Genomic DNA, 25,983 nt, shown 5'->3' with positions numbered 1-25,983 from the left:
CCTCATCTCCATCCATCCATATACTCTTGTCCCGTATCAATTCGGGTCTTATATCCCTTTTATCTCCCCCCCCCTCCCCCCCTAACACCCCAACCCTGGAAGACCCTCGTGGATGTCACCCTGACAAGTTAGACAAACTCTTGATACGGGCGGTGTTAATCTTGAACCACCTGGAAGCACGACATGGATCGGTTCTTCCCCTCTCACAGCCTACACTTGGGCTCTGCTCCCTTTGGCCGGGAACCTGTTGGCATTGCAAAACAAACAGCGACCCCTCCCGCCTCTGTGACCGATGGCGTTCGTTTGGACCCTCCTCACCATGACAATCCCTGTTCGGCAATCGAGAATTGGACGAGCTCCAGCTCTGCCAGTCCAGGGGAGCTGATGCCTCTGTCTCACCAGAACCAGCATCACCAGCATCATCAGCACCAGCATCAGCATCACCAGCATCAGCATCAGCATCAGCATCAGCATCAGCATCAGCATCAGCACCCTCACCCTCACCTGCCCCCATGGACAGTGCCGCTGAACTCTTCCCTGCCTGAACGGGGATTGCCTCGCTTGCTGCCATCACGGGTGGACTCTCCGGGGTGGCCCTCCTCGCTGGGGACACCGGGAGGCTTGAAACCGCGACTTCTGAAACCCGGACTGCGCCGTCTGAGCGACAGCAAGGCCCTGGACTGGCAGCGTGAACCGGGGGCAACCCCGTCATACTCGCTGGGAATCAACGTTCATTACCCATCGTCCGGGATGGCGCGATCAGGCACCTCTGGAACGGCTTGTCCTACGATGGGCTTGCCACCCCCGTCACCCGCTATCTCGACCTCATCCTCTTACCCGTCGCGGAACTTGGACAACAACTCCGAACCCCCCAGCGGCGGGGGGGATAAGCCCTACTCAGCCCTGATCGAGGACGCCCTTCGAGAGGCCCCCGACAAGAAACTGGCTCTGCAGGATATTTACGGCTGGTTCGAGAAGAACACTGCCAAAGGAAAGGACCCCAGCTCAAGTGGCTGGCGGAACAGTGTACGGCACAACCTATCTATGAACGCGGTATGTCATCCTGGTGTCTGTAACTTTTATGACCCTTTGTTGTGGTTTTACTTGGTGGGGAGGGGGGGGAAGGGGACCCGAATGCTAAGAAGGTCGACGTGAACAGGGCTTTGAGGCAGTCCGGGAAGAGTCGAGCCCCGGAAAGAAGGCAGTGAATTACTGGCGCCTGACGGATGAAGCCCTCACGTACGGCGTCCAATCTACAACCCGGTACCGGAAACAGGCCAGTTACAAGAAGGCGTTAGGCTCGGAACCCCCGGCCCCCCAGCGCCAGCGATCCGGGGCCAAGGGGGGCAAGGCTACGAAAATCAAAAGTCGGTTCCGGGGCCGGATAGAGAAGACGACCACAGCAAGGAAGGGAGATCAACGATTTTACCCACGGGTGGTGACATCACAACGACGACCACTGAAGGATAACACCCATAACAACAACAACAACAACAACATCTATGCCCAATACACGACCACGGCAGCGACCACCACGGGGATGGCGGCCGTGTCACCCTTTCAGGTGTCAGTGTCAGGGCCAGGGCCGGCCTCCACGCCGGGTGCTCGTCCCTCGGCTGAACCGTTTGATTTGGGCAGTGTTGTTGGCTGCACAAATCCGGCCACGGCCACCAGTGTCACCACCACCACCAGCATCTTCTACGATATGGCAGGATCCGCGCCAGACTGCCTATCGATGGACACGGGATTCATGGGCTGGGGCGCAATCCATTCCTTCCCTACTGCGTTTTCGGCGGGCCCGGGCATCTCCGCGGATCTTCAAATGGGGACATAGTAAACATTGGATAGTCATAGGCTCATAGCATATCGGGGGTTGGGGGTTGGGGTTGGGGTAGTAGATAGGACAAGGAGTCGATAAAGGGTTTTTTTTTTTTTTTTTCTTTTTTTTTTTTGTGGGCTGACTACTGGGACACTACACTGGGTTCAGGTTGCATGCTGGGATGGGTGTATTTATTGGTAGCTGGTTCATGACATATGTCTTATGGGGTGTTTTTTTTTAAAAAAAAAAAAAAAAGATTATGGGTATACTCTACTCTCGTGATCATGATCATAACTCTTCACTAATACAGAGTACCTAAGTACTTTCTTCGCTCATTTTCTTCTTCCTCTATCTTTCTCTATATTACTCTTTGACCTCTTAGTTTTTTTTTTTTTTTTTTTTTTTTTTTCTCGCGTCTCTCGCGTTTACCATTCTTCTCTGTTTTATGTGTAATAATTCCAGACGTACCAAATACGACATCCAATCCATCCATCCATCATCCTATCATTCACAGAGAATTGGTTCGGTACGGCTGCAACAAGTGGGACGCCGATTGACAGGGGTGTGCGGCGTTTTTTAGAGTTGTTCTCATTTATTCATACCTACATTTATTTATATTTTTATTTTTTTGGGGGGGGGGGGGGGGGGGGGGTTGTATCTATCTATCTACCTTACCTAGGTATAAATGCGGGTGGGGAGGGAAGAAGAAGAAGAAGGATCCCGGTCAAGGGCATGGGCATGGGCATGCATGGCATTGTGACAAACTCCATGAGACTGAGAGAGGATGCAAGAAAGGAAGAAAGAAAGGAAGGAAGGAAGGAAGGGTAATGCGGCAATGAAAAGCACTGGCTAGGAATAGCACGGGGCAGACAGGCAGACAGGGAGGCCCCCAGACCAGTTGGATCAACTCGACCCCAGCAAAATGTCACCCATTATGACATGTTGACAGGCAGTGCGGGATTCGGATCACGGGATGGCTGGCTGGCTGGCTGGCTGGCTGGCTGGCTGGCTGGCTAACTGGCTGTTGTTGTTGTTGTTGTTGTTGTTCTTGTTGGGCTGGAGGGGTTTAAGGGAGTGAGTAGATCGAGGACTCAGAGTGAGATAGTAGTTGTGGTTGTTGTGGTTGTTGTTGATGAGGGCTGCAGTCTGCACACCCTGCAGGCGTCTTCTTTCCCCCTTCTCCACCCCTTCCAGTTTCCACAACCATTTGACCCGCACTTTTCTCCAGTACTTTCTGCTGCTGAAGGCTATCTCCTGTTTGATCGCGCGTGCTTTTCTGAGTTCTAAGTTCTAGGTTCTAGGTTCTAGGTTCTACAGATTCGGTTTGCACGGGCGATGAGTCGATCGATGCGGATGGGTGCCCAAGGGATCTACTAGTTCCGTTCCCATCCATTCATCCATCCGCTCTGAGGCCGAAATCTCCGGCCCTGGTTCAGTGGCTGTGGCTGTGGTCAATCACCCTCACGGACACTACGACGATGGCGAAGAAGATCGACCTGCTCGATCTCATTTGACGGATGAGACAGCCGTTCTCCAGTCTTGTCCGTCTGCTCCAATCAGATCTCATTCCGCGCCATCAGTCCCTGTCATTGAAATCCCCCGTGATTAACACGGGCAATTTCCGTGTTTTCTACAAAGCAAGTTGGAGAGGAGAGGAGAGGAGAGGGGGTCAGCCAGACATCGTTCTTCTTTCTTCATCGATTCGGCACGGTCATCCTGATCCAGTGGCACGATGCGGGCCAGCACTAGTCCATAGTACAGACGGGCACTTTCCGGACCCCGAACTAACTAAGTTATTGTCTAACTTAACCAGAACCGCCCACCCATCTCGGTTATCTACCGTCCTCGCAGGGGCCCGGGGAGGGGCCGGGGGGGGGGAAGCGCCCCGGTGTTCACGAGTCACGATCCTGATAGGCATTAGAGCAAGTCTGTGATTTTCATCTCCACGCCGGAAAAGGCGCATCTTGGAAGTATCTAGATAGTTGGGGGGGAGGGAGGGGGGGGTAGGTAAGACAACTACTGGCTTAGCCCATGTCTAGTGTCTGGCTTTTTGAAGCAAACCCCGTCCGGCGCCACCAATCCCCATATTTTTTCGGAAGGAGCGGCCAACGAGGATGACTGCGGATGAAACAATAAGCAAGTTGCAACAAAGGGAGGGAAATCATCGCCCATTATTCCCCATCCCCGGTCCCCGGTGCCCTCCCTGTCAAATGAGCATTAGATAGAGACCGCCGGTGCGGCCAAGGATGCTAGATACTGCTGGCGTGGAATGGTCATCTGCATGAGAAACACAGACGGACCGCCGCACTAATGAATCCTGACAGGTTGCGTGTGCAATGGGCATGCCGTAGCTTTGAGCCGCATGCCTGTTTAGCGACTATCTATTAGTCTCTGTATTGCAGTCTCGGGGGGTGTGGAGCAGGGAGCTGTTGAGATTGAGAGGATATCGATCAGGGTGAGAACTGAGAACTGAGAAATGAGAACTGAGAACTGAGAAGAATGAGATATCACCCCACGCCACACAGTAGACTACTGGTTGCAGACGCCAGTCAGTCCAGTCCTATCTAGTATGTATATACCCGTTTATCTAGCGAGCCATCCATCTATCTATCAATCTACGGAGTAGCTAACAACTATCAGTTCAAACCCCGGCAGCAGGGACATGGCGATGGCATGCCCGTCTTCTACATAGTAGTAACTACACAGTAAGCGGCATACGTAAGTAAGTACATGCATACACGGTCAATCCCCTCGATCTGAGTGACCCAGGGAAACGAGAACCCGAATGGTCAAATCAACCTCCCCCTAAGAATATCCCACCACGGTCCTCATTGGGTTGGCCTGGCCGGCTTACTGTGCACTATGTACTATCTTCATCTCATTCATTCCTCAGCCCGTGGTGTCCCGCCGACTTCTGACTATTGCGCATATTTAAATTGGGCTTGCTGTCCACGGAGTACTATCTACCTACCTACCTACCTACCTTTTACTCGCTTGGGCGTAGTACTCACCCAGAAGCGCCGGGCATGGATCGGGCTCTTGTAGTGTTTTTTTCTTTTTCATTTCGGGAGGGGAAGAGGCACGAATGAATGAATCAATGGGAAGAGAGGACAATCTGGCTTTCAGGCATCCCTCCAATGTTTTGCTTTTTCATGCCAATTTTTTTTTTCTTTTTCTTCTTCTTCTTCTTGTTCGTTCGGCTAGACTTCTGTTGATCTCCACGGCGTTTATACTCCACAGTCATCCACAAGATTGGACCTTCCCTCCTTCCTTAATAAACCTGTGGGCCCTGAAGGCAAGCTTACATAGGTGGATACTGTCTAAGTAAGTAAGTACAGTTCCTCCTCCTCCTCTCCCCCCCCCCTCCCTCCCGCCACTCCCCCAACGCGTTTAAGCCTCCAAGCAAGTTGACTCACCTACTCCCATACATACATACATACATACATACATACTACTCATTATTAAACTTTGAATGCGCATGCAACTCTAGGTACAGTAGCGTTCCTCGGTTACAAATAGTTCCCCAACAGAAGCAAAAAAAAAAAAAAAAATCAAACTCAAAATCAAAAGTACCAAGCAGTACTTACCTTACTTCTTACTTGCCTGCTTCTGCTTACCCTTCCGGCTCCGAACGTCTCCCCCCTTCCTGAACTCTCTTTTTCTGTAGAATGCCCGTCGTAACGAACGAATTTGGCTTTGGAGAAAGAAACGGGCCGCGCCGGATGTTTAAGCCTACTGAGTAAACTTAACTTTGAGCCTTGCGCTTGCATCCAGACCCCTTAACCTCTAGGTTAGTAGTGTAGGTTTCCTGCTCCGCTCCGCATGAACGGTCGGGCGGTCGGTCGGTCGGTTGTTCGGTCGGCTGGCTGGCTGGCTATTCGGCTGGTCGGCTGGTCGGCTCGTGTGCATCCGAGGGGTGTGGTGTTGTCAGTGTGTGTAGGTGTCAGTTCGGGTTTTGGGTGGATATGATGCGCGATGCTTGTGTGCGCTTGGGCCTTGGGTGGGGTTGGTATGTAGTGTAGTGTGTAGTGTGTAGTATATACTCCTTACTGTAGTCTGTATGTATGTAGGTATCTAGGTAGGTTGATTTCTGGGGGACTGGAATGGAATGGAATAGAATGGACTGGACTGGACTGGACTGGGCTGGGCTGGAACCCTTTAGTTTTGGCATGGCGATGTCGTGTGGGTGGGACATTGACAGGTGCGAAAACGAAAGCGAAAGCGTTATGCGAGTGCTGGCTGGGATTGGGACGGGAGTCTAGAAAGTCTAGAACGGGGTCGATGGAGGGATTATTGGGGAAAGGCTGAGGTGGGTTTATATATAGTAAGATATATATGTGTGTGTGTATGTATGATTGTGTATACAGTAGTGTAGGTAGTAGATAGCGTATGTAGCGTGCGTAAGAGTAGTGTAGCTCCTGAGTCCCTTCCTCAGGCAGGTGAAGTACATGTGGCTAGTAGCATGGCTGCAGAAAGGGTAGTACTTGGAGCAGAGTAGATCAGAGCAGGATAGAGCAGGGCTTGTTAGCGAAATATCCATCCATCTACCTATCTATCTATCTACTCATCCATTGCCCCTCAAATAATAGTAGTAATACTAATCCTAATACCAATAGTGAATAGTTTAGTCCTCTAACCAACCGCCAGCCCATAGGAACTTGCATTGCATTGCGTTGTACAAAAAAAAAGCCAAGAGATGTGAGAATTGCGGATATCTCTCCCTCCAATCAATTGGTCAATCAATCCCTGGTGACATTGTGACATTCCTAATCCAATCCCAGCAAGTTGAATCAGCAGGAAGACGCCCCATTCCCCTTCCCCTTCCCCTTCCCCCTCTCCCTCAGGAACCTGTCGATCCGAGCACCTGCTCATTAAGTGGCATCCCGCCACACGCCACGGACCACGGCTATCAAAATCCTGCAGACTGTCAGTCAATCTGACAGTCCGCTATATCCCCGTCCCCATCAACCAATCACCTCCTCCCTAGGTAAGGAAACGTAATATTCAGTCACCGCTTTAAACGACACACCCAATGAGAAAAATTTTCTGTCGCGCTTAGGATTAATTCCTAGGTAGGTCATCAGCACTACGGTATGAGGATGAGGTAGATGGGGACCTAAGTAGGTATGTAGATAGTACTGACTGACTGACTGACTGACTGACTGACAGCGGCAGTTTAGATAGGTAGGTAGGTAAGTAAGCAAGTAGGCTTAGTTGCCTTCTCCAGTCGGTCTGTCTGCCTTCCCTCTTAGTCGGAGATCCTGAGACGGAGGCGAGACTGGGGCCGGGATAGATCCTGTAATCGTGCATGCGCAGGTCTCTCCCGTCTACTACTACATGCCATTGGTTTTATTTTTATTTTTCTTTATTTTTTATTTTTTTTTTCATTATGATTATTATTCGGTTCGGGGTTGTTTTGTTTTTTAGAGCTAGATATAACGGTGTGGATGATAGCCTTTTCTACGATGGATGAATGGATGGATGTATGTATATACGTATGTAACTGGTTGGGGTTGGGAGAGTAGACGGTAGACAGAATCGATCTATACTATCTACTTACCTACGCTACCTACCTACCTACCTACCTACCTAGCAGGTCGCTTAGAGAATCCGGAACACTAGTGCCAGACTGCTAGCAGGCTGTCATATGGATCTCCTCGATAGCTAATCTATCCATCGGCCGAATAGAAGTGGGTGTGGTGTGCCCGAGGATCTAGAATTCAGACATGTGCTCCGTACATGTCTGAATTATCTTATGTGCATGCCAAGGTGTCCTGCCTAAGTGGGTGACTCTAGATCGATTGGATGGACGCGAACCACCCATGGCAGCGGCGGCTAAGGCTAAGGAAAAGGTGTCACAACTCCCCGGGAAGACGGGCCAGATGGCATCCAGACCGGCTGGATGGACATACATACACATACGTGGAGGTACAGAGGGTCGTGGTTGCGGTCGTGGTCGTGGTCGCGGTCGTGGCAGATCCGCCCGATTTATTATGATTGCGATTCGGGCGTGTACCGCGGATCGGATCTACTTCAATCAATCTCTGCTCTCGGACCACTTCCATCATCAGCAGCAGCATCATCACCATGTTTATTGTTGTCAAGTATCTCCCCTCCGCTTATCTCGGCAGGGACAGTAGGGAGGTACAGGTACAGACACAGGTACATAAGTACCTTGTACTTTCGGACTTGAGACGCACGCTGGATGGGACACTATCCCAATGTAGATAAGTACCTATGTAAGTGATGTGTACATGTGTACATGGGGGAAAAAAAAGAAGAGAATGGAGAGTCTCACCGCTGGGAAGGGGGGGGGAGCGGAAAAGTCGAATGGTCGGGATAGGTACATACTACTGTCTAGAAGGGCTGAAAAAAAAAGGCCAAGGCGAGGAGGGGATCTGGCCGGTGTCACATGAGGTAGGTAAGGGAAGAAGGGACAACTCCATCCAGCTCGGCTTGATGCACGAAATCAACTAAGCCACGGCAAGCTAACCACGCTAACTAAATCACTACTAAGTATGGATTCAACTCCGTACTAAGTGTGTAACTTATAGTGTATTGTTAGTACTGTGTGTCTTAAATGGCGTCATGGGGACGGGGTTGCTTTGCCCAGCACCTCATCCCTCACCCTTATCCCTCGTCTTTCCTGGTTGTTAAAGATCACAATGACTACTAGCATCCCATCCACCATCCATCCACCCATGCCTGTACTAACTACCATGTAATATAGCCATGGATCGGACGAGCACACACAGCAGGCTAGTCTACTCCGTACAGCAGCAGCCGACTGTGGATTCCCACCACGGACGGATGATCAACCGGACCCCCCGTCCCTAAGCCGGCCAGCCAACGCGCCTGTCAAGTCTCTGCTAGCAGTCTGTCAGTCAGCTGCATGGCATAAAAAAACAGCCGGGATCAGGGATGGTTCGATATATCTACCTACTAGCTAGTAGTCTAGCAGACAAACGTTTGCCTAGTGATTCATGGACTTTTTAGACCCCCCACTTCGTCCTGCCCCCGCTGCTAGTCCTCGAATAGATGAGCGTCCCCAGAGCACACACACAATGGGATGTGCCAAGGACAAGGACAAGGACAAGAACAAGGACAAGAACAAGGACAAGGATAAGGACAAAGAACTCTCCCCTAGCTCTCAATTGCCCAATTGACAGCTATATGGCCAATCATGAATGAATATCATGCTTAGCCCCGATCGGCCAGAGGCGCCCGACCGGCCATATGACTAGGTCTGTCGTCCCCCGACTGACCATAGGTAGATAGGTAGGTAGGTAACAATAGACCAGACCATCCCTCCTCCTGCTAGCGAGGTGTCCCGATGATGTGATGTCCAATGATCTGTCCCTATCACGGTCACAATCTCATTATCTCCATATTGTCTGGATTCGCTCTTCCGGCCGAACTACTCATCTCGTCTCGCGTCCCCGGAATCTAAACTTTGCTAAGTATCTACTGCGTTGACTAGTTGTCTACTGACGGCAGATTGACTGGATGGTTGGCCATTATTATTATTCTTATTATTATCATTATCATTACCCGTCGATTGTGCTGGAGAGAGCCCCTCCCTCACCCTGTTACCTGACCTGGCCTGTGTAAACGCCAGCCTGGCTGCCCTGCAGTCAGTCAGTCGGTAGTGGTCTGGTCTGGTCCGGTCTGGTCAGTCGCCGCCAGTCCAGGAAATATCACAGGTATCACAACCGCAAGCCCGGAGGAGGCGAAATATGTATGTATGTATATACCTACAGTAAGGCACGGGCACCATCCATCCATCCATTCCAAATGACCGACAGACCTACATCTCTCCCACAGAAGGGTCCCCGACACTGGACCTGGACCGGACTGCACTACACTGCACTGCACTGGACCAAACCAAAGGTCGGACTGGAAATTTCGGCGGATTTTGCTGGTCCTAGATAGGTAGGTGCTGACTTGGGCAGACATTCAATTCACATTCAAGTTGGCAGACCGACCACTCGCGCGGACAGAAAGTACTGCAGCCGCACTTGTGAAGTAGTACCTACTACTACGGAGTTAGTACTTCCGGATATATATATATGTCACGGTACTACTACACTAAGCGAGGCAACTCTCGTACTTTATTCAATTTCCCTCTTCACATACTACCACTAGCTAACTACTAGTATCTATATACTTGTAACGCTCATTTGTTTATCTGAAGCATGTCTCAATTCTAACCGAGACCACCGATCATCGCCGGCTTGTTCGTACTTTTTTTTTTTGTTTTTCTTTTTTGCGTCCGATTTTACTATCTATCTAGATAGTATCTAGTAGCTACAGCCGCCCCTCCAAATCGACTTATTCCCGCTTCTGATTTCCCGCGCGGCTTTTCATAATTAACACGATCATTGTGTTTGTGTGTGTATGTATATATGTATGTATATATCGTCACCGGTTCCTGTTTTGGTATGTAGTAGTTACGTAGGTAGGTAGATAGATAGATAGATAAATAAATAGAATCTGCACAGATAGCCCTGGTTCGAGACCGGAGCTGCTTCTGCTTCTGCTGCTGCTGTCGCCATGCAGGACCGCCCACGCGCTGTGCTGTGACATGATGACTCGTGGTGATGTCGGTCTTTTGAATTGGACAGACAACCTACCTAGCTAGGTAGGTGGGTGGGTGGCACCGCTGCTTTGCTTGATAGAGTAGACGTACGTACGTAGTACGTACGTACGTACCTACCTGCCTGCCTACCTGCAAGTATGGATGGAGACGAGGAAGGGTTCCGTTTGGCCCGCTTAGTGTGCCCGGTGCCTTGAGGAGGCGCCATCTCAAGGCTATCTATCTATCTATCTATCTATCTAAAACAGTAGCCTTCCAACCTGCTAGATGTCATGTACTCCGTAGGAGAGGGGTCCCTGGGCGGCCTGGTGTACCATAGTGTGGTGTAATGCATACAGGTTGAACAGAGCTGCTGGATGATTGCGCGCTTCTACACTGCTCTTACCTATGTACATACGTAGTGCCCTGCTTCACGCCCCTGGCTAGTTCTGGCGGTGTATCTTCTGTCTGTCTGTCTCTTTTCTCTCGCGACCGGGATGGCATGGCAGGGCATGGGATGGCGTGGGGGAGAACTAATCCTAAGTACGGAGCCGAAGGCGAAAAAAAAAAAAAAAAAAAAAGGAACTACGAAAGAACAACGGATACCGAGACGCCCTTCGATCGAGGTCGAAAACCGGAGGAAACTTCAATTCATGAATATAATTCATTGATCACGACAATTGATCCGCCGTGCTTAGCCGTATGAGAACCATACCCAGCCAAATTTTAATTTTCCATGGTCGCTACACCCCTTTGAAACAAGAAAAAAACACCGTCAATGGAAGAGGGCGTTTAGCGCTTGGCGGCCTTCTCCTGGGACTCCTTGAGAACCTTCTTGACGATCTTCTGCTCCTCGATCAGGAAAGCACGGACGATACGGTCCTTGACGCAGCCAGCGCAGCGGGAACCACCGTAGGCACGGCTGACGTTCTTCTTGGGGCGAGAGATCTGAGCGTACTCCCGGGGGCGGAGGGCGGGAACCTAGGGTCACGATAACCATCAGCTTTTTGTTGTTCCTTTTCTTTTCTCTTCTTCCTCTTCGTCTTCAGGTCGGGTTGAGCGGTGGGTGGTGTGGAATGCTGTCTTGTTCTTCTCCTTCTTTTTTTTTTGAAGTCGTCCTCCTGCGCTGTTTTCGTCGTGTCGCTCGCGCACACATTTCCAGTAACCCCAGTCCTCGCAGCCATTCGCACCACCCACCACCATTCAACGAAAATTCAACTCGGGAGCACTCACACCAGGGAGCTTGATGCCACAGTCACCGCACTTGGGAGCAGTTCCCTTCTTCTTGATGTGAAGGTAACGGAGCTCACCACCGGGGGTCTTGATGATGCGGACCTTGTTGGACCGCGTGTTGTACCTGTAGACAAAATTCCATCAATATCCTGTCACGTAGATTTTCGGCTGGTTGGAATTTTTTTTTTCAAGGTTTGAAGTCTTGTCTCGTCGCTTCCAAGCCGGACGAATCGTCATTGCACCGTTGCGACCGACAAAACTGGTGAAAAAGACACAAGGCACGAGCAGGGGGGGGATATGGGCTGTGGGAGAGGAAAAATTCTCAACGTACGGGTTCCGGCGGCGCTGCAAAGAAAGAAAATCAGAATATCAGTAATTCGTCCTCTAAATATTCAGCTGATCGAGTTAACTCACGAATTGGAGTCTGTTGTTCGCCATTTTGTCTGTCCGTGAACCTCAAGGTCGGTGGTCAAGAGATTGGGCGGCGGGCGTCGTCGGTTGTCGTCGTTGACCTCGTAGAATTCTGGCGGTAATCTGGATTTGTGTGGGTTTCGCTCGGAGCCCTGGGCGCCCGCGCTAGCGCCAATTTGGCGAGTCCGCGCTAACGCCGCGTTCGGACTAGCGTCGGTGCCGGCAGAGCCGCCACCTCTTTTCAGTCTTGCTGCCATCAACGGAAGGAGCACCGCAAGAAGAAGAGACTGGAGAGACCGCCTGTCATCCAACCAGGGGACCCCGTCCAGGACTGGTTTCTATCTGTCATCTTTCTTTCCTTCTTTCTTTTCCGGGGAAACGCTGCATTTCCTTCCATTGCCATCCTTGACGCGTGTTGCTTTCCTTTCATCGTTGAGCTTGGGGTCGATGAAGAGCTCGCGATAGAGTCGTGATCTTTGACGCGTGCACGACCACCAATCCACCCCCCCCTCCCCCCCCCCAAACTTCGATTGGCCAACGAGAGAGCTTCCCTCCCATCATCATAATCATCACCTCCACCCCCCCTCCCCCATCATCATGGCATCACTGCCTCCTCCTCCGCCCCCGGGCTGGGCTGCGTCGGCACCGCCGTCGATGCCCTTCGCTCCTCCGCCGCCGGGATATCAACCGCCCGCCGACCCGACTGTCGCCAAGTTCGCCCAGAAGAAGAATGAATGGCTGCGGACGCAACGGAACCGATTCGGCGAGAAGCGGAAGGGCGGGTTCGTGGAAACACAGAAGGCCGACATGCCGCCGGAGCATTTGCGAAAAATCGTCCGCGACATCGGCGATGTATCCCAGAAGAAGTTCAGCAACGAGAAGCGCAGCTACCTGGGCGCGCTGAAGTTCATGCCCCATGCCGTGCTGAAGCTGCTGGAGAACATGCCCATGCCGTGGGAGTCCGCCAAGGAGGTGAAGGTCCTGTACCATGTCAACGGTTGCTTGACTATGGTGAATGAGACTCCTCGGGTCATCGAGCCGGTTTTCCACGCCCAGTGGGCGACGATGTGGGTGTGTATGCGCCGCGAGAAGAGTGATCGCAGACACTTCAAGAGAATGCGGTTTCCCCCGTTCGATGACGAGGAGCCGCCGTTGTCGTGGTCGGAGAATATCGAGGATGTGGAGCCCTTGGAGCCGATCCAGATGGAGCTCGACGAGTCGGAGGATGGCGCCGTTTATGAGTGGTTCTATGAGCAAAGGCCCCTGTTGGATACACCCCATGTTAATGGGCCGAGTTACAAGAGCTGGAACTTGACCCTCCCACAGATGGCTACGCTCTATCGACTAAGTCATCAGCTGCTGAGTGACGTCGTCGATAAGAACTACTACCATATGTTTGACCTGAACAGCTTCTTTACGGCAAAGGCCCTGAACGTCGCCATCCCCGGTGGTCCCCGCTTCGAGCCTCTGTACAAAGATATCGACCCCAACGACGAGGACTTCAGCGAGTTCAACGCTATCGACCGCATCATTTTCCGCGCCCCCATCCGAACGGAATACCGGGTCGCATACCCCTTCCTGTACAATACCCTTCCGAGAAGCGTAAAGGTTTCTTGGTACTCTCACCCTCAAGTTGTCTATGTCCGGACCGACGACCCTAATCTTCCCGCCTTCTACTTCGACCCTGTCATCAACCCCATCTCCTCCCGGTCCGTCGCGCCCAAGAACATCACCGTCAGCCACGAAGATGAGATCTTTGGCGAAGGAAACAATGAGGACGACTTTGAACTTCCCGCCGACTTTGAACCGTTCTTTGCGGAGGAGGAGCTGTATACGCCCGACACCGCCTCGGCCATCGCCCTCTGGTGGGCTCCTCACCCCTTCAACAAGCGCTCCGGAAAGATGGTGCGCGCCCAGGATGTGCCCTTGGTCAAGCAGTGGTACATGGAGCACTGCCCGCAGGGCCAGCCCGTCAAGGTCCGCGTCTCGTACCAGAAGCTGCTGAAGACCTACGTGCTCAATGAGCTGCACAAGAACAAGCCCAAGGCCCAGAACAAGCAGAACCTGCTGAAGACCCTGAAATCCACCAAGTTCTTCCAGCAGACGACGATTGACTGGGTTGAAGCTGGTCTGCAAGTTTGTCGCCAGGGTTTCAACATGCTCAACTTGTTGATCCACCGCAAGAACTTGACCTACCTGCATCTCGATTACAACTTCAACCTGAAGCCCGTAAAGACCCTGACGACCAAGGAGCGGAAGAAGTCCCGTTTCGGAAACGCCTTCCACCTGATGAGAGAAATTCTCCGCCTTACGAAGTTGATTGTTGACGCCCAGGTACAATACCGTCTGGGTAACATCGATGCCTTCCAGCTGGCTGACGGCATCCTGTACGCTTTCAACCACGTTGGACAGTTGACCGGTATGTACCGTTACAAGTACAAGCTGATGCACCAGATCCGTTCTTGCAAGGATCTTAAGCATCTGATCTACTACCGGTTCAACTCGGGTCCTGTGGGCAAGGGTCCTGGATGTGGTTTCTGGGCCCCCGCCTGGCGTGTGTGGCTGTTCTTCATGCGCGGTATCATTCCCCTGCTCGAGAGATGGCTCGGAAACCTGCTGTCTCGTCAGTTCGAGGGTCGTCACAGCAAGGGCGTCGCCAAGACTGTCACCAAGCAGCGTGTGGAGTCCCACTTCGACCTTGAACTCCGTGCCTCCGTCATGGCGGATCTTATGGACATGATGCCTGAGGGTATCAAGCAGAACAAGGTCAACACGGTCCTCCAACATCTGTCGGAGGCGTGGAGATGCTGGAAGAGTAACATTCCCTGGAAGGTTCCTGGCCTGCCGGCGCCAATTGAGAACATCATCCTGCGTTACGTCAAGAGCAAGGCCGACTGGTGGATTTCGGTCGCACATTACAACCGTGAACGTATCCGTCGCGGTGCCACCGTGGATAAGACCGTTGCGAAGAAGAACCTTGGTCGGCTCACCCGGTTGTGGCTCAAGTCTGAGCAGGAGCGCCAGCACAACTACCTGAAGGATGGTCCTTACGTGTCTTCCGAGGAGGCCGTGGCGATTTACACCACTATGGTTCACTGGCTGGAGTCTCGCAAGTTCTCTCCGATCCCCTTCCCCAGTGTGTCGTATAAGCACGACACCAAGATTCTGATCCTAGCCCTGGAACGTCTGCGTGAGGCATACTCTGTCAAGGGTAGACTCAACCAGAGCCAGCGTGAGGAACTTGCTCTTATTGAGCAAGCGTACGACTCCCCGGGAACGACATTGGCCAGAATCAAGCGATTCCTCTTGACCCAGCGTGCCTTCAAGGAAGTGGGTATCGATATGAACGACAACTATAGCCACATCAACCCGGTGTATGATGTGGAGCCTATCGAAAAGATCACCGACGCCTATCTCGACCAGTACCTGTGGTATCAGGCAGAGCAACGCCACTTGTTCCCCGCCTGGATCAAGCCTTCGGATTCGGAAGTGCCTCCGCTATTGACGTACAAATGGGCTCAAGGGATCAACAACCTGGACAATGTTTGGGAGACTTCCGATGGCGAGACGAACGTGATGATCGAAACGGATCTGGCGAAGGTCTATGAGAAGATAGATCTGACGTTGTTGAACCGCATGCTGCGCTTGATCATGGATCACAACTTGGCCGATTATATCACCTCCAAAAACAACGTCCAGCTCAGCTACAAGGACATGAACCACACCAACGGTTATGGTATGATCCGGGGTCTGCAGTTCTCCGGTTTCGTGTTCCAGTACTACGGTCTGATGATCGACTTGCTGCTGCTTGGTTTGCAGAGAGCCAGTGAAATGGCCGGTCCTCCTCAGAGCCCTAACGACTTCTTGCAGTTCAGGGACCGTGCTACCGAGACGAAGCATCCTATTCGTCTGTACACGCGTTACGTTGATAAGATCTGGGTCTTCCTGAGATTCTCTGCCGACGAGTCTAGAGACTTGATCCAACGTTTCCTGACGGAGAACCCGGATCCCAACTTTGAGAATGTCATCGGGTACAAGAACAAGAAGTGCTGGCCCCGTGATTGCCGGATGCGCTTGATGCGGCATGACGTTAACCTGGGTCGTGCTGTGTTCTGGGATCTGAAGAACCGCCTGCCGAGGTCTATCACCACCATCGACTGGGACGACACTTTTGCCAGCGTCTACAGCAAGGACAACCCCAACCTTCTGTTCTCCATGTCCGGGTTTGAAGTCCGTATTCTTCCCAAGTGCCGCAACCAGAACGAGGAGTTCTCAGTGAAGGATAGTGTCTGGTCCCTGGTCGACAACTCGACCAAGGAACGGACGGCCCATGCCTTCCTCCAGGTCACCGAGGAGGACATCCAGAAGTTCAACAACCGGATCCGTCAGATTCTCATGTCGTCCGGTTCCACGACCTTCACCAAGATCGCGAACAAGTGGAACACGGCTCTCATTGCGCTCTTCACCTACTACCGTGAAGCTGCGGTGTCGACCGTCAACCTCCTGGATACGATCGTCAAGTGCGAGACCAAGATCCAGACCCGTGTCAAGATTGGTCTGAACTCCAAGATGCCGTCTCGTTTCCCCCCTGCCGTTTTCTACACCCCCAAGGAACTTGGAGGTCTGGGTATGATCTCTGGATCGCACATTCTCATTCCTGCCAGCGACAAGCGGTGGTCCAAGCAAACGGATACGGGCATCACTCACTTCCGCGCGGGTATGTCTCACGACGAGGAGACTCTGATCCCCAACATCTTCCGCTACATCATCCCCTGGGAAGCCGAGTTCATTGACTCCCAGCGCGTGTGGATGGAGTACTCGCAGAAGCGGCAGGAGGCTCAGCAGCAGAACCGTCGTCTGACTTTGGAGGACTTGGAGGATAGCTGGGACCGCGGTCTTCCTCGTATCAACACCCTCTTCCAGAAGGACCGGAGCACCCTCAGCTTCGACAAGGGTTTCCGTCTCCGCGCCGAATTCAAGCAGTACCAGCTGATGAAGAGCAACCCCTTCTGGTGGACTAGCCAGCGCCACGACGGAAAGCTCTGGAACTTGAACGCTTACCGTACTGACGTCATCCAGGCCCTGGGTGGTGTTGAAACTATTCTCGAACACACCCTCTTCAAGGCTACGGCCTTCCCATCTTGGGAGGGTCTCTTCTGGGAGCGTGCTTGTCTTGCTAAGGGAACGCTGTTGCTGCGGTATGATAACACTACGGTCGCGGTGGAAGACGTCAAGGAGGGCGATCTTCTCCTTGGACCCGATGGCGAACCTCGTCGGGCGTACAACATCGTCAGTGGAAAGGATCAGCTGTACCGCATCAAGTTGGGTGGTAACAAGGAGGATCTCGTCGTCACGACAAACCATATCTTGGTTCTCCACCGGGAGAGAGTTGGTGACGATGTCTCGGCAGCGGAGCGCTATGAGACCGTCGAAATGACCGCCGCTGAGTTCGCTGCGCTCGACGATAACGACAGACGGAGACACCATTCCTTCAAGTCTTCTGGTGCTGAGGCTGAACGTTTCGTCATGGAGGAGATCACGCTTGAGTCCGAGCCTACGGAGTGGGCCGGTTTCCGGGTGGATAAGGACCAGCTCTATCTGCGCCACGATCGTCTTGTTCTGCACAACTCCGGTTTCGAAGAGTCGATGAAGTTCAAGAAGCTCACCAACGCCCAGAGATCCGGTCTGAACCAAATCCCCAACCGTCGTTTCACCCTGTGGTGGTCCCCGACCATCAACCGTGCCAACGTGTACGTTGGTTTCCAGGTGCAACTGGATCTTACGGGTATCTTCTTGCACGGAAAGATCCCTACGTTGAAGATTTCGTTGATTCAGATCTTCCGTGCGCACTTGTGGCAGAAGATTCACGAGTCCGTCGTCATGGACTTGTGCCAGGTCTTCGACCAGGAACTTGAACAGCTGGGTATCGAAGCCGTTCAGAAGGAGACTATCCACCCGCGTAAGTCTTACAAGATGAACAGCTCCTGTGCCGACATCTTGCTCTTCGCGACGAACAAGTGGAACGTCACCCGCCCCTCTGTGCTGTTTGACACCAAGGACGTCTACGAGCCCACCACGACCAACAAGTTCTGGCTGGATGTGCAGCTGAGATACGGTGACTACGATTCCCACGACATTGAGAGATATGTCCGTGCCAAGTACCTGGACTACACCACCGACAGCATGAGTATCTATCCTTCTGCTACCGGTCTGATGATCGGTATCGATCTTGCGTACAACCTGTACTCGGCCTACGGGCAGTACTTCCCTGGTCTCAAGACCCTGGTGCAACAGGCCATGGCCAAGGTCATGAAAGCGAACCCTGCCTTGTATGTGCTGAGAGAACGTATCAGGAAGGGTCTGCAGCTGTACGCCTCGGAGAGCAACCAGGAGTTCCTGAACTCCCAGAACTACTCTGAGCTTTTCAGCCCGCAGATCCAGCTGTTCATTGACGACACCAACGTCTACCGTGTCACCATCCACAAGACCTTCGAAGGTAACTTGACGACCAAGCCCATCAACGGTGCCATCTTCATCTTCAACCCCAGAACTGGACAGCTGTTCTTGAAGATCATCCATACCAGTGTCTGGGCCGGACAGAAGCGTCTGGGTCAGTTGGCCAAGTGGAAGACCGCGGAAGAAGTGGCGGCGCTCATCCGGTCCCTGCCTGTTGAGGAACAGCCCAAGCAGCTGATCGTCACCCGTAAGGGTCTTTTGGATCCTCTGGAGGTTCACTTGCTCGACTTCCCCAACATTTCCATCCGTGCTTCCGAGCTCCAGCTTCCTTTCCAGGCTGCGATGAAGGTTGAGAAACTGGCCGATATGATCCTCCGGGCAACGGAGCCTCAGATGGTTCTCTTCAACCTGTACGACGAGTGGTTGAAGTCTATCTCCCCCTACATCGCCTTCTCTCGTTTGATCTTGATCCTGCGAGCCCTTCATGTCAACATCGATAAGGCGAAGATCATCCTCCGCCCCGACAAGACCGTGGTCACCCAGGAGCATCACATCTGGCCCTCGCTGTCTGATGAGGACTGGATGAAGGTCGAAGTGCAACTCCGCGATCTGATCCTCAACGACTACGGCAAGAAGAACAACGTCAATGTGCAGAGTTTGACCAGCAGTGAAGTCCGGGATATCATTCTGGGTATGGAGATTAGTGCGCCTTCGCTGCAGCGACAGCAGGCGGCGGAGATCGAGAAGCAGCAGGATGAGCAGAAGCAGCTCACGGCTGTGACGACGAAGACGCAGAACGTCCGCGGCGAGGACATCATTGTCACCACCACCTCGCAGTACGAGCAGCAGTCCTTCGCGTCCAAGACCGAGTGGCGCACACGGGCCATCGCGACGTCCAACCTCCGCACGAGGGCGAACAACATCTACATCTCGTCGGATGAGATCCGGGATGAGGGATACACCTACATCATGCCGAAGAACGTCCTCAAGCGGTTCATCACGATTGCCGATCTCCGCGTGCAAGTTGCCGGATACCTGTACGGTACCTCGCCGCCCGACAACGACCAGATCAAGGAGGTCCGCACCATTGTCATGATTCCCCAGGTGGGTAACACCCGGGAGGTCCAGCTGCCCCATCAGCTCCCGCAGCACGACTACCTGAACAACCTCGAGCCCCTGGGTGTCATCCACACCATCTCAGGCAACGAGCCCCCCTACATGACGGCGATGGATGTCACGCAGCACGCGCGCCTGATGAACTCGCACCCGTCGTGGGACAAGAAGACGGTCACCATGACGGTGTCGTTCACCCCTGGATCGGTGTCGCTGGCTGCATGGGGACTGACGCCCCAGGGCTACAAGTGGGGAGCGGAGAACCGCGACACGACCTCAGACCAGCCGCAGGGCTTCTCGACCAGCATGGGCGAGAAGTGCCAGCTGCTGCTGAGTGACAAGATTCGCGGCTACTTCCTCGTGCCGGAGGACAGCGTGTGGAACTACAGCTTCATGGGCAGCTCGTTCGGCGGGGTGGAGAAGCGCCCGGTGTACGTCAAGATCGACACCCCTCTGCGGTTCTACGACGATCAGCATCGCCCTCTGCACTTCCAGAACTTTGCCGAACTGGAAGATATCTGGGTGGATCGGACGGATAACTTTGCGTGAGCCATGACTGACTGGACGTGGATGTGGATGGCGTTGGTGATGATGTTTCATTATGGATATTTACGTGTTGTTTTACTATTTCTGATGTTTCCCATTTTGAGCCCTTTTTTTCGATCTCCTTTTTTCTAATGTAGGTAGTGTATACAAAAATCTCTCCTGTGTTATTATTATTATTATTATTATTACTATTATGCCCATTTCTTTTTTTTTTTTTTTTTTCTCTCTCTTGTGATTTTCGGGGGTGGAGAGGTATGCGAGGGTGGATGGATGGATGGATGGATGAATTCCAGGTTCCAGGAACTGCGACCGTCACCCGGGGTAGTGTACAGTATCTAGATAGGTGGGAGAGGAGGTAGCGCAGGACTCCGTAACTCCTCCTTAACTCATACTGTACGTCTTAGATGTCTGTCTACATAGTCACCGCAAGAGGCAATTGGTCAAGCCCTCTTGAGGAATTACTATAAAAATGGAACCCACTCATGCATGCATGTATGTAGTATGTATGTAGTAAGTATGTATGTGTCTTGACAGTGTCAGTGTCAGGGCCAGTGTCTTTCTCCTAGTCCTGTCAGGCTATCTATCTATCTATCTATCTATCTATTCGGGGGCTAGTCTGCCGGTCACTTCACAGTAGTGTGCTCACTGCTAAGTAATATGAATGTGTTGGCCAGTCGGTGGATGGTGGATGGTGTCTGGTGTCGGTAACTAACTAAAGTAAAGTGCGTCTGCCGGTCTGGAGCTAAGGGATCGACCATGTGGGTGGAACTGGTGAAGCTCAGCTCCAGCCTCCGGGCTAGATAGATATGATTGTATCTATTGTATCTGCCTGCCGGCCTGCCCTAGGCGGATGGAGCCTACCCTACTCCGTAGATAAACTAGGGGGGGGGGGGAAACTGGGAGTCTGGGACTGAGGGCTGTCTGTGGATGTGATGATCACTCATTCATTTGTTTCATTTAGTTATCTATCGAGTGCTAAGTGATGTGATGGACTGGACTGGACTGGACTGGACTATGGCGGGTGCTAGTGTCCCCGACCATGTGTGAGTCCACTTGGTCTACTCCGTTCCGTCTTGGAGTAGTAGATACTTTGAGTGGGAGAGGATTTCCTCTGCCGATGCTGTCAGTGTATAGTAAGTTTGTAAGTTGTAATAACTACTATGATAACCCTGGTCTTGTCTTAGTGAATATCTAGATAGTAGTTAGGTTGAGGTGGTGGCTAGATACTTGACACTTTTCAGGTAAGTAACCCGGGGGGGAAGTAACAGACAGACAGACTGACACTGACACTGACACTGACACTGACAGGCAGGGGCAGGGAACGGAGGTGACGTGTGTCTGATATTATCTAGTTAGTGTTGTTGAGTGTTCAGTGTTGAGTTGACAGTGTGGAAGTGGGGATGGGAGATGGAAGTTGGCCGAGAGCTGCTGCCCCGTTCACCGTTCACCGTTCACGCTGCCACATGGGGAAGGAGGGGAAGGACATGATTTATCTAGTGGGTTACTGAGTTACCGTACCCCGTACCACTCATCAACAAGAATAATTATTACTTCCGAGTGTCTATCTACCCTTCCCACGCCATTACTTCCCGGCTACATCCGACTATCCGTCCGATGCATCATCGTCGGGATCTGGTCTTAAGTACTTACTTACAGTACGGAGTAGTTAGTTAGTTACTTGCTACTTAGCAATCTAGGTGGGTGGGTGATCTAGTTAGGCCAGACAAAATTACTTGTTAATCGGGAATGGGAATGCCGACAGATATTATTATTATTATTATTATTATTTTTTCTTTAATTTTTTTCTTTATTTATTTATTTCTTATGATTGATTGATTGATTGATCTCCAGGCTTATATTCATATTTCACATTCATATTTTATTTCAATTTTATTTCAGTTCATTTCCTGTCTGAGAATGAATCTGTTTCACCAGTGCCTCATGGGGCCTTGCCGCCTTTGTTCCTCGGGACGAAGTCAAAGGAAACTGGGTATGGTCTCCGTATTTATTTATCTACTTAGTTACTAGTTTAGGTAGCCCGTAGCCCCTGTACTTTAAAACAAAATAAAATTAATAATTAAAAAAAATCCGGGAAGGAAGAAAGAGAGAAAGAGAGAGAGAGAGAGAGACAAAAAAAAATAATCAAATCAACAAACAAAAGACTACCTATATACCTACCTACCTACCTACCTACAGAGTAATCCCCTCCCCCCCAAATAAGTAGGTAAATAAATAAAAAAAATAAGAAAGAAAAAAAAAATTACACCCAGACCCCTCTCCCCTCTCTGCAGTCGGAAAATCAGAATATCTCGCCCGCCCTTGGCTTTCCTGGGAGCCGAAAGCCAGCCAGCCTGCAAGACAAGAAGAATAAGAGTGCGATGCGATGCGATACGATACGACGGGAAGAGGACATGGGCGCATGCAATGCGCATGGAAAGGGTGGGTGGGAATGGGAATGGGAGGGAGGGGGGAAGGGATCCACCTTTCTACCCGGAGTAGACGCCTAGTTGAGACTAGATACCTCTCTCGACCTCTCGATCTCTCGACCTCTCGACCTCCTCGAGGGATCTTACGTGTTGTGTAGAGGCCTAACTATCTATAAACCAGTCTAGATACACTTAATACTCTTCCCACGATTCATGTCCATGATGCTCACTCGTTGACCAAGTCCCAAGTAGGCAGGTGATAAAAAATGATGGTGGTGGTGGTGGCTGGCTTTGGGTCATCCTTCCTTTTCTTCCTCTTCTTCGTCTTCTCTCTCCTTCTCCTTCTCATCCCGTCGGCGCTGTGTGGCTGCACGCACTGGCTGGCTGGCAGGTGGCTGGCAGGTGGCTGGCTTTTTTGCTCACGGACCTATCAATCACTCATCAGTAGGTCAGTCAAATCATCTTGATTTCTTAGACTTGACTTGACTTGACTTGACAGTCATTCACGCGGCTTTTACTCGCGCCAAGGTTCCAACCTCCGACCGTTGTGACTGAGGGACGAGTCCAGTTCCACGAGGGAGTAGCTGTCTAGATATCGTCTATCTATTTACTATCTATCTATCTAGACTCTTCTACCGTCTGTCAGCCGTCTACTCTCAAATAAGGTTGACAGGATCTTTCCAAGAAAAGGTTCAATCCTCAAACATGGCCTGGTCTGTTAGTAACTTAGTTCGTTCTTGACGGCCGCTAAATTACAGACCAGACAAGGAACATCGCATCATTCCTTGCTAGTTCGCCTGTCACTTCCCCTCCTCCTTCTCTCCCCGACCCCAGACACAAATGGATGGGTGGGAGAGGGGGAGGGGGGGGGAAAGGAAGGGCAGGGCAGAGGGAGTGAGGGAAGGGGAGGTGGGGGGTTAAAGGCAAAGGAAAGAAGGAAAGGGAAGGGAAGGGGGGGGGGGAAAGTGAGGCCAGGCGAAAAGGGGAAATGGGCGTGGGTGCGGGTTAGGCTTGAGCCTGTCCCGCAACCGTTTTCTTGCTTTCTTTCTTTCTTTCTCTCTTTCTTTCTTTCTTGGTTGCTTGACTGTACGCAATATGTCTAGTTAGTTGGATGGGATGAGATGAGATGAACCATCAGAAGGAGAAGGAGAATCATGGTGTTGGTATAGACCCAGGTTGGTAAATCAGGGCAAAGTTGACTGGACTGACTGACTGTCTTGCCCTTTTGGTTGTGGTTGTTCTTGTTGTTATGGTAATGGTGGTGATTGTTGTAGTAGTTATTCTTGTGGTAGTGATGCTTGTTATTGTGGTTGTTTTTGTTGTTGAGAACAAGACACGGGATTTTATATACATCATCCCGACCACCGACTACCGATCACGACCAGACCAGATCAGACCAGATCAGACCAGACCAGACCAGACCCCGACCCCGACCCCGACTAGGGTCGTCGCTCCAGCCTCCAACCTCCTCGAGTAAGAATGGCTCGGCCGGAACTCCCTGCTTGGCCATCGATGGCCCACCAGCGAAGAAACGAAGAAAGCAAACTAGCACCCTCCCGCTAGAGTAATCCGAGCGAGCCATCCCAATCACCCTCGCTGATTCCCAGGTGGATGTTTCGCCGACCACCATGCGCTCTCCGCCATTGGCGTTTCGGTGGCCCCTGGGTGGAGATGCTGCTGCGACGACGTACGACGGGGGCCTTGTTCTGACAGGGGGCGAATTCCTGAGCGAGTTAGGATGTCCGCCAGCAACAGGTTTGGACTCCCCTTGACCCGAATCATGAATCCACTGAGTCGCGCTCGCTCATCTCATCCGCCTTCCACCTTCGTATCCAATAAGTTACCTTCAGATATGGATTGGGCTTGGGGTGTTCTCCCCGCTTCTGTTTTTTTTTTTTTTTTTTTTTTTTTTTTTCTGTTCTTTCTTTTTCTTCCAGCTGATCTCCGGGAGGATTGGAGGCTGGATGGAGATGGCTTGACTGACTGAATAATTGACCTGTCGGAGAGGGATGGACGATGTGATGGGATGATGATTGATGAGATAACGCCCAGGCGATGGACGGATGACTCTTTGTCTGGCTGGCTTTGGTCGTGTTTCATGCGATGGATGGGTGCTGCTGGATCTCTCCCTCGGCGGCTGCCCTAATTTCCTCTCCTCCTCCTGCTGAGAGCTGCTGCTTCTCCTCCTTCCCCACGGCAATCAAATCAAATCAAATCAAATCAATCAATCAATCAATCGGTTCATCAGTCAATCACTGCATCACCACCACTAGGTAGATATCCATCCATCGGCCAGTCAGTCAGTCCCTATCTGTTATTGCCATGCCTTGGCAATCCCCTCCAGACGGGCCGACGGAAGGCAAATGGTAGCCTCATCCTTCGTCTGCTGGCAGGCTGGCAGCATCCATGACCGTTGTCCCCTCTGGGTCCCTCTGCAGGCTAAGCTTGACTGGAACGCAGATCCGTCAAATGGGGGATTTCCTTTGCCAGCCCACCTGCACCTTTCTTCTTCGGGCTGTATGGAGTATCTCCGTGTCTCGTCAATTCCACACCCCAGGGCCTCTCATTATTTATTATGATTTTCCCGTTCCTCTATACCTATACCTACACCTATACATCCATCCATCCATCCATCCATCCTCTGCCCGGCTCGACCCTATCACTGCACGGGACTTTTACATGCAGCTGGAAGCAGCGTCCCGGCATCGCCTCCACTTGTTCTTCCCCGTTGACCCTGCACCTCAAACGACGGAGGGATACGGAGTCTCTGGCATGAGCATCACTGATTCTCCTCCTCGTCCTCCTTCTCCTTCCCTTCTTGAGTAGATAGATCTGGTTGGGCCGGGCCTTTCTCTTTCTCTCTGGTGAGGATTACTTGACCCTGCTCACCATCACACCCCGGGTGAGTGTACGGAGTAGTAGTAGTGACGGCGACTACTACTGACTAGTAGCCCTGCCATCATCCATCTTATCCCATCCCATCCCATCCTTTCCCTTCGCCCAGTGGTTTTCTTCTTCCATAGTGGCCAGAACCCCCTGGCGTCGCCTCTGGCTCTACCATCACTCACTACACCATCATCCATCACCGCTTCCTTTCCAATGAGTTCGTTGGCCTTCGACCTGAACTCTTTCCTCCCTGTGTTTCTTCTGCTTGGGATCGATTCGACTCGCCTCATTCATGACCAATAGTTCTGACGGCGAAATAGTGTTGAGCCGAAACGCTCTCCCCCATCGTGGCAGCCCTCTGAAACCGAAACCCCCGGCACAGCGTTGACCGTTGCTGCAAGGACGAATTGTCTCCGTCGAGATAGTCCCTCCCTTCGATCTCTTTTTTTCTTTTCACCCCTTTTTTTTTTTTTTTTTTTTTTTTTTTTTTTTCAAGTAGAGTCGGCAGCCTGCCAGGG

The 25,983-nt window shown here is 51.8% G+C and overlaps 5 protein-coding genes across 5 annotated transcripts; 4 read left to right on the top strand and 1 right to left on the bottom strand.

The window, feature by feature from the left end:
* Positions 1 to 105: 105 nt before the first annotated feature.
* On the top strand, positions 106 to 1,839 carry BO70DRAFT_410771 (uncharacterized protein). The gene is made up of 2 exons (XM_025547265.1): positions 106 to 1,053; positions 1,160 to 1,839. Exons 1-2 carry the CDS (start codon positions 184 to 186, stop codon positions 1,832 to 1,834), a joined length of 1,545 nt encoding a protein of 514 aa, XP_025403541.1. The 5' UTR covers positions 106 to 183; the 3' UTR covers positions 1,835 to 1,839.
* A 5,660-nt stretch (positions 1,840 to 7,499) lies between these two features.
* BO70DRAFT_358532 (uncharacterized protein) lies at positions 7,500 to 8,130 on the top strand. The gene has a single exon (XM_025542316.1). It carries the CDS (start codon positions 7,642 to 7,644, stop codon positions 7,957 to 7,959), a length of 318 nt encoding a protein of 105 aa, XP_025403540.1. The 5' UTR covers positions 7,500 to 7,641; the 3' UTR covers positions 7,960 to 8,130.
* A 3,056-nt stretch (positions 8,131 to 11,186) lies between these two features.
* Positions 11,187 to 12,124, bottom strand: BO70DRAFT_376859 (60S ribosomal protein eL34; the record flags this gene model as incomplete). Its single annotated transcript, XM_025545153.1, has 4 exons — positions 12,042 to 12,124; positions 11,959 to 11,972; positions 11,628 to 11,751; positions 11,187 to 11,375 (listed from the first exon to the last, which is right to left on the bottom strand). The coding sequence occupies exons 1-4, from the start codon at positions 12,063 to 12,065 to the stop codon at positions 11,187 to 11,189; spliced, it is 351 nt and encodes a 116-aa protein (XP_025403539.1). The 5' UTR covers positions 12,066 to 12,124.
* Positions 12,125 to 12,635: 511 nt separating this feature from the next.
* Positions 12,636 to 20,319, top strand: prp8 (U4/U6-U5 snRNP complex subunit PRP8; the record flags this gene model as incomplete). Its single annotated transcript, XM_025545152.1, has 1 exon — positions 12,636 to 20,319. The coding sequence occupies one exon, from the start codon at positions 12,636 to 12,638 to the stop codon at positions 20,154 to 20,156; it is 7,521 nt and encodes a 2,506-aa protein (XP_025403538.1). The 3' UTR covers positions 20,157 to 20,319.
* A 2,436-nt stretch (positions 20,320 to 22,755) lies between these two features.
* On the top strand, positions 22,756 to 23,415 carry BO70DRAFT_358530 (uncharacterized protein). The gene has a single exon (XM_025542315.1). It carries the CDS (start codon positions 22,846 to 22,848, stop codon positions 23,044 to 23,046), a length of 201 nt encoding a protein of 66 aa, XP_025403537.1. The 5' UTR covers positions 22,756 to 22,845; the 3' UTR covers positions 23,047 to 23,415.
* The last annotated feature ends 2,568 nt before the right edge of the window (positions 23,416 to 25,983 follow it).

Source organism: Aspergillus heteromorphus, assembly GCF_003184545.1.
Source record: "Aspergillus heteromorphus CBS 117.55 chromosome Unknown BO70scaffold_2, whole genome shotgun sequence".
NCBI classification, from domain to species: Eukaryota; Fungi; Ascomycota; class Eurotiomycetes; order Eurotiales; family Aspergillaceae; genus Aspergillus; species Aspergillus heteromorphus.
Note: the sequence above shows the minus strand (reverse complement) of the source record. Positions and strands in the feature narration are given on the sequence as shown.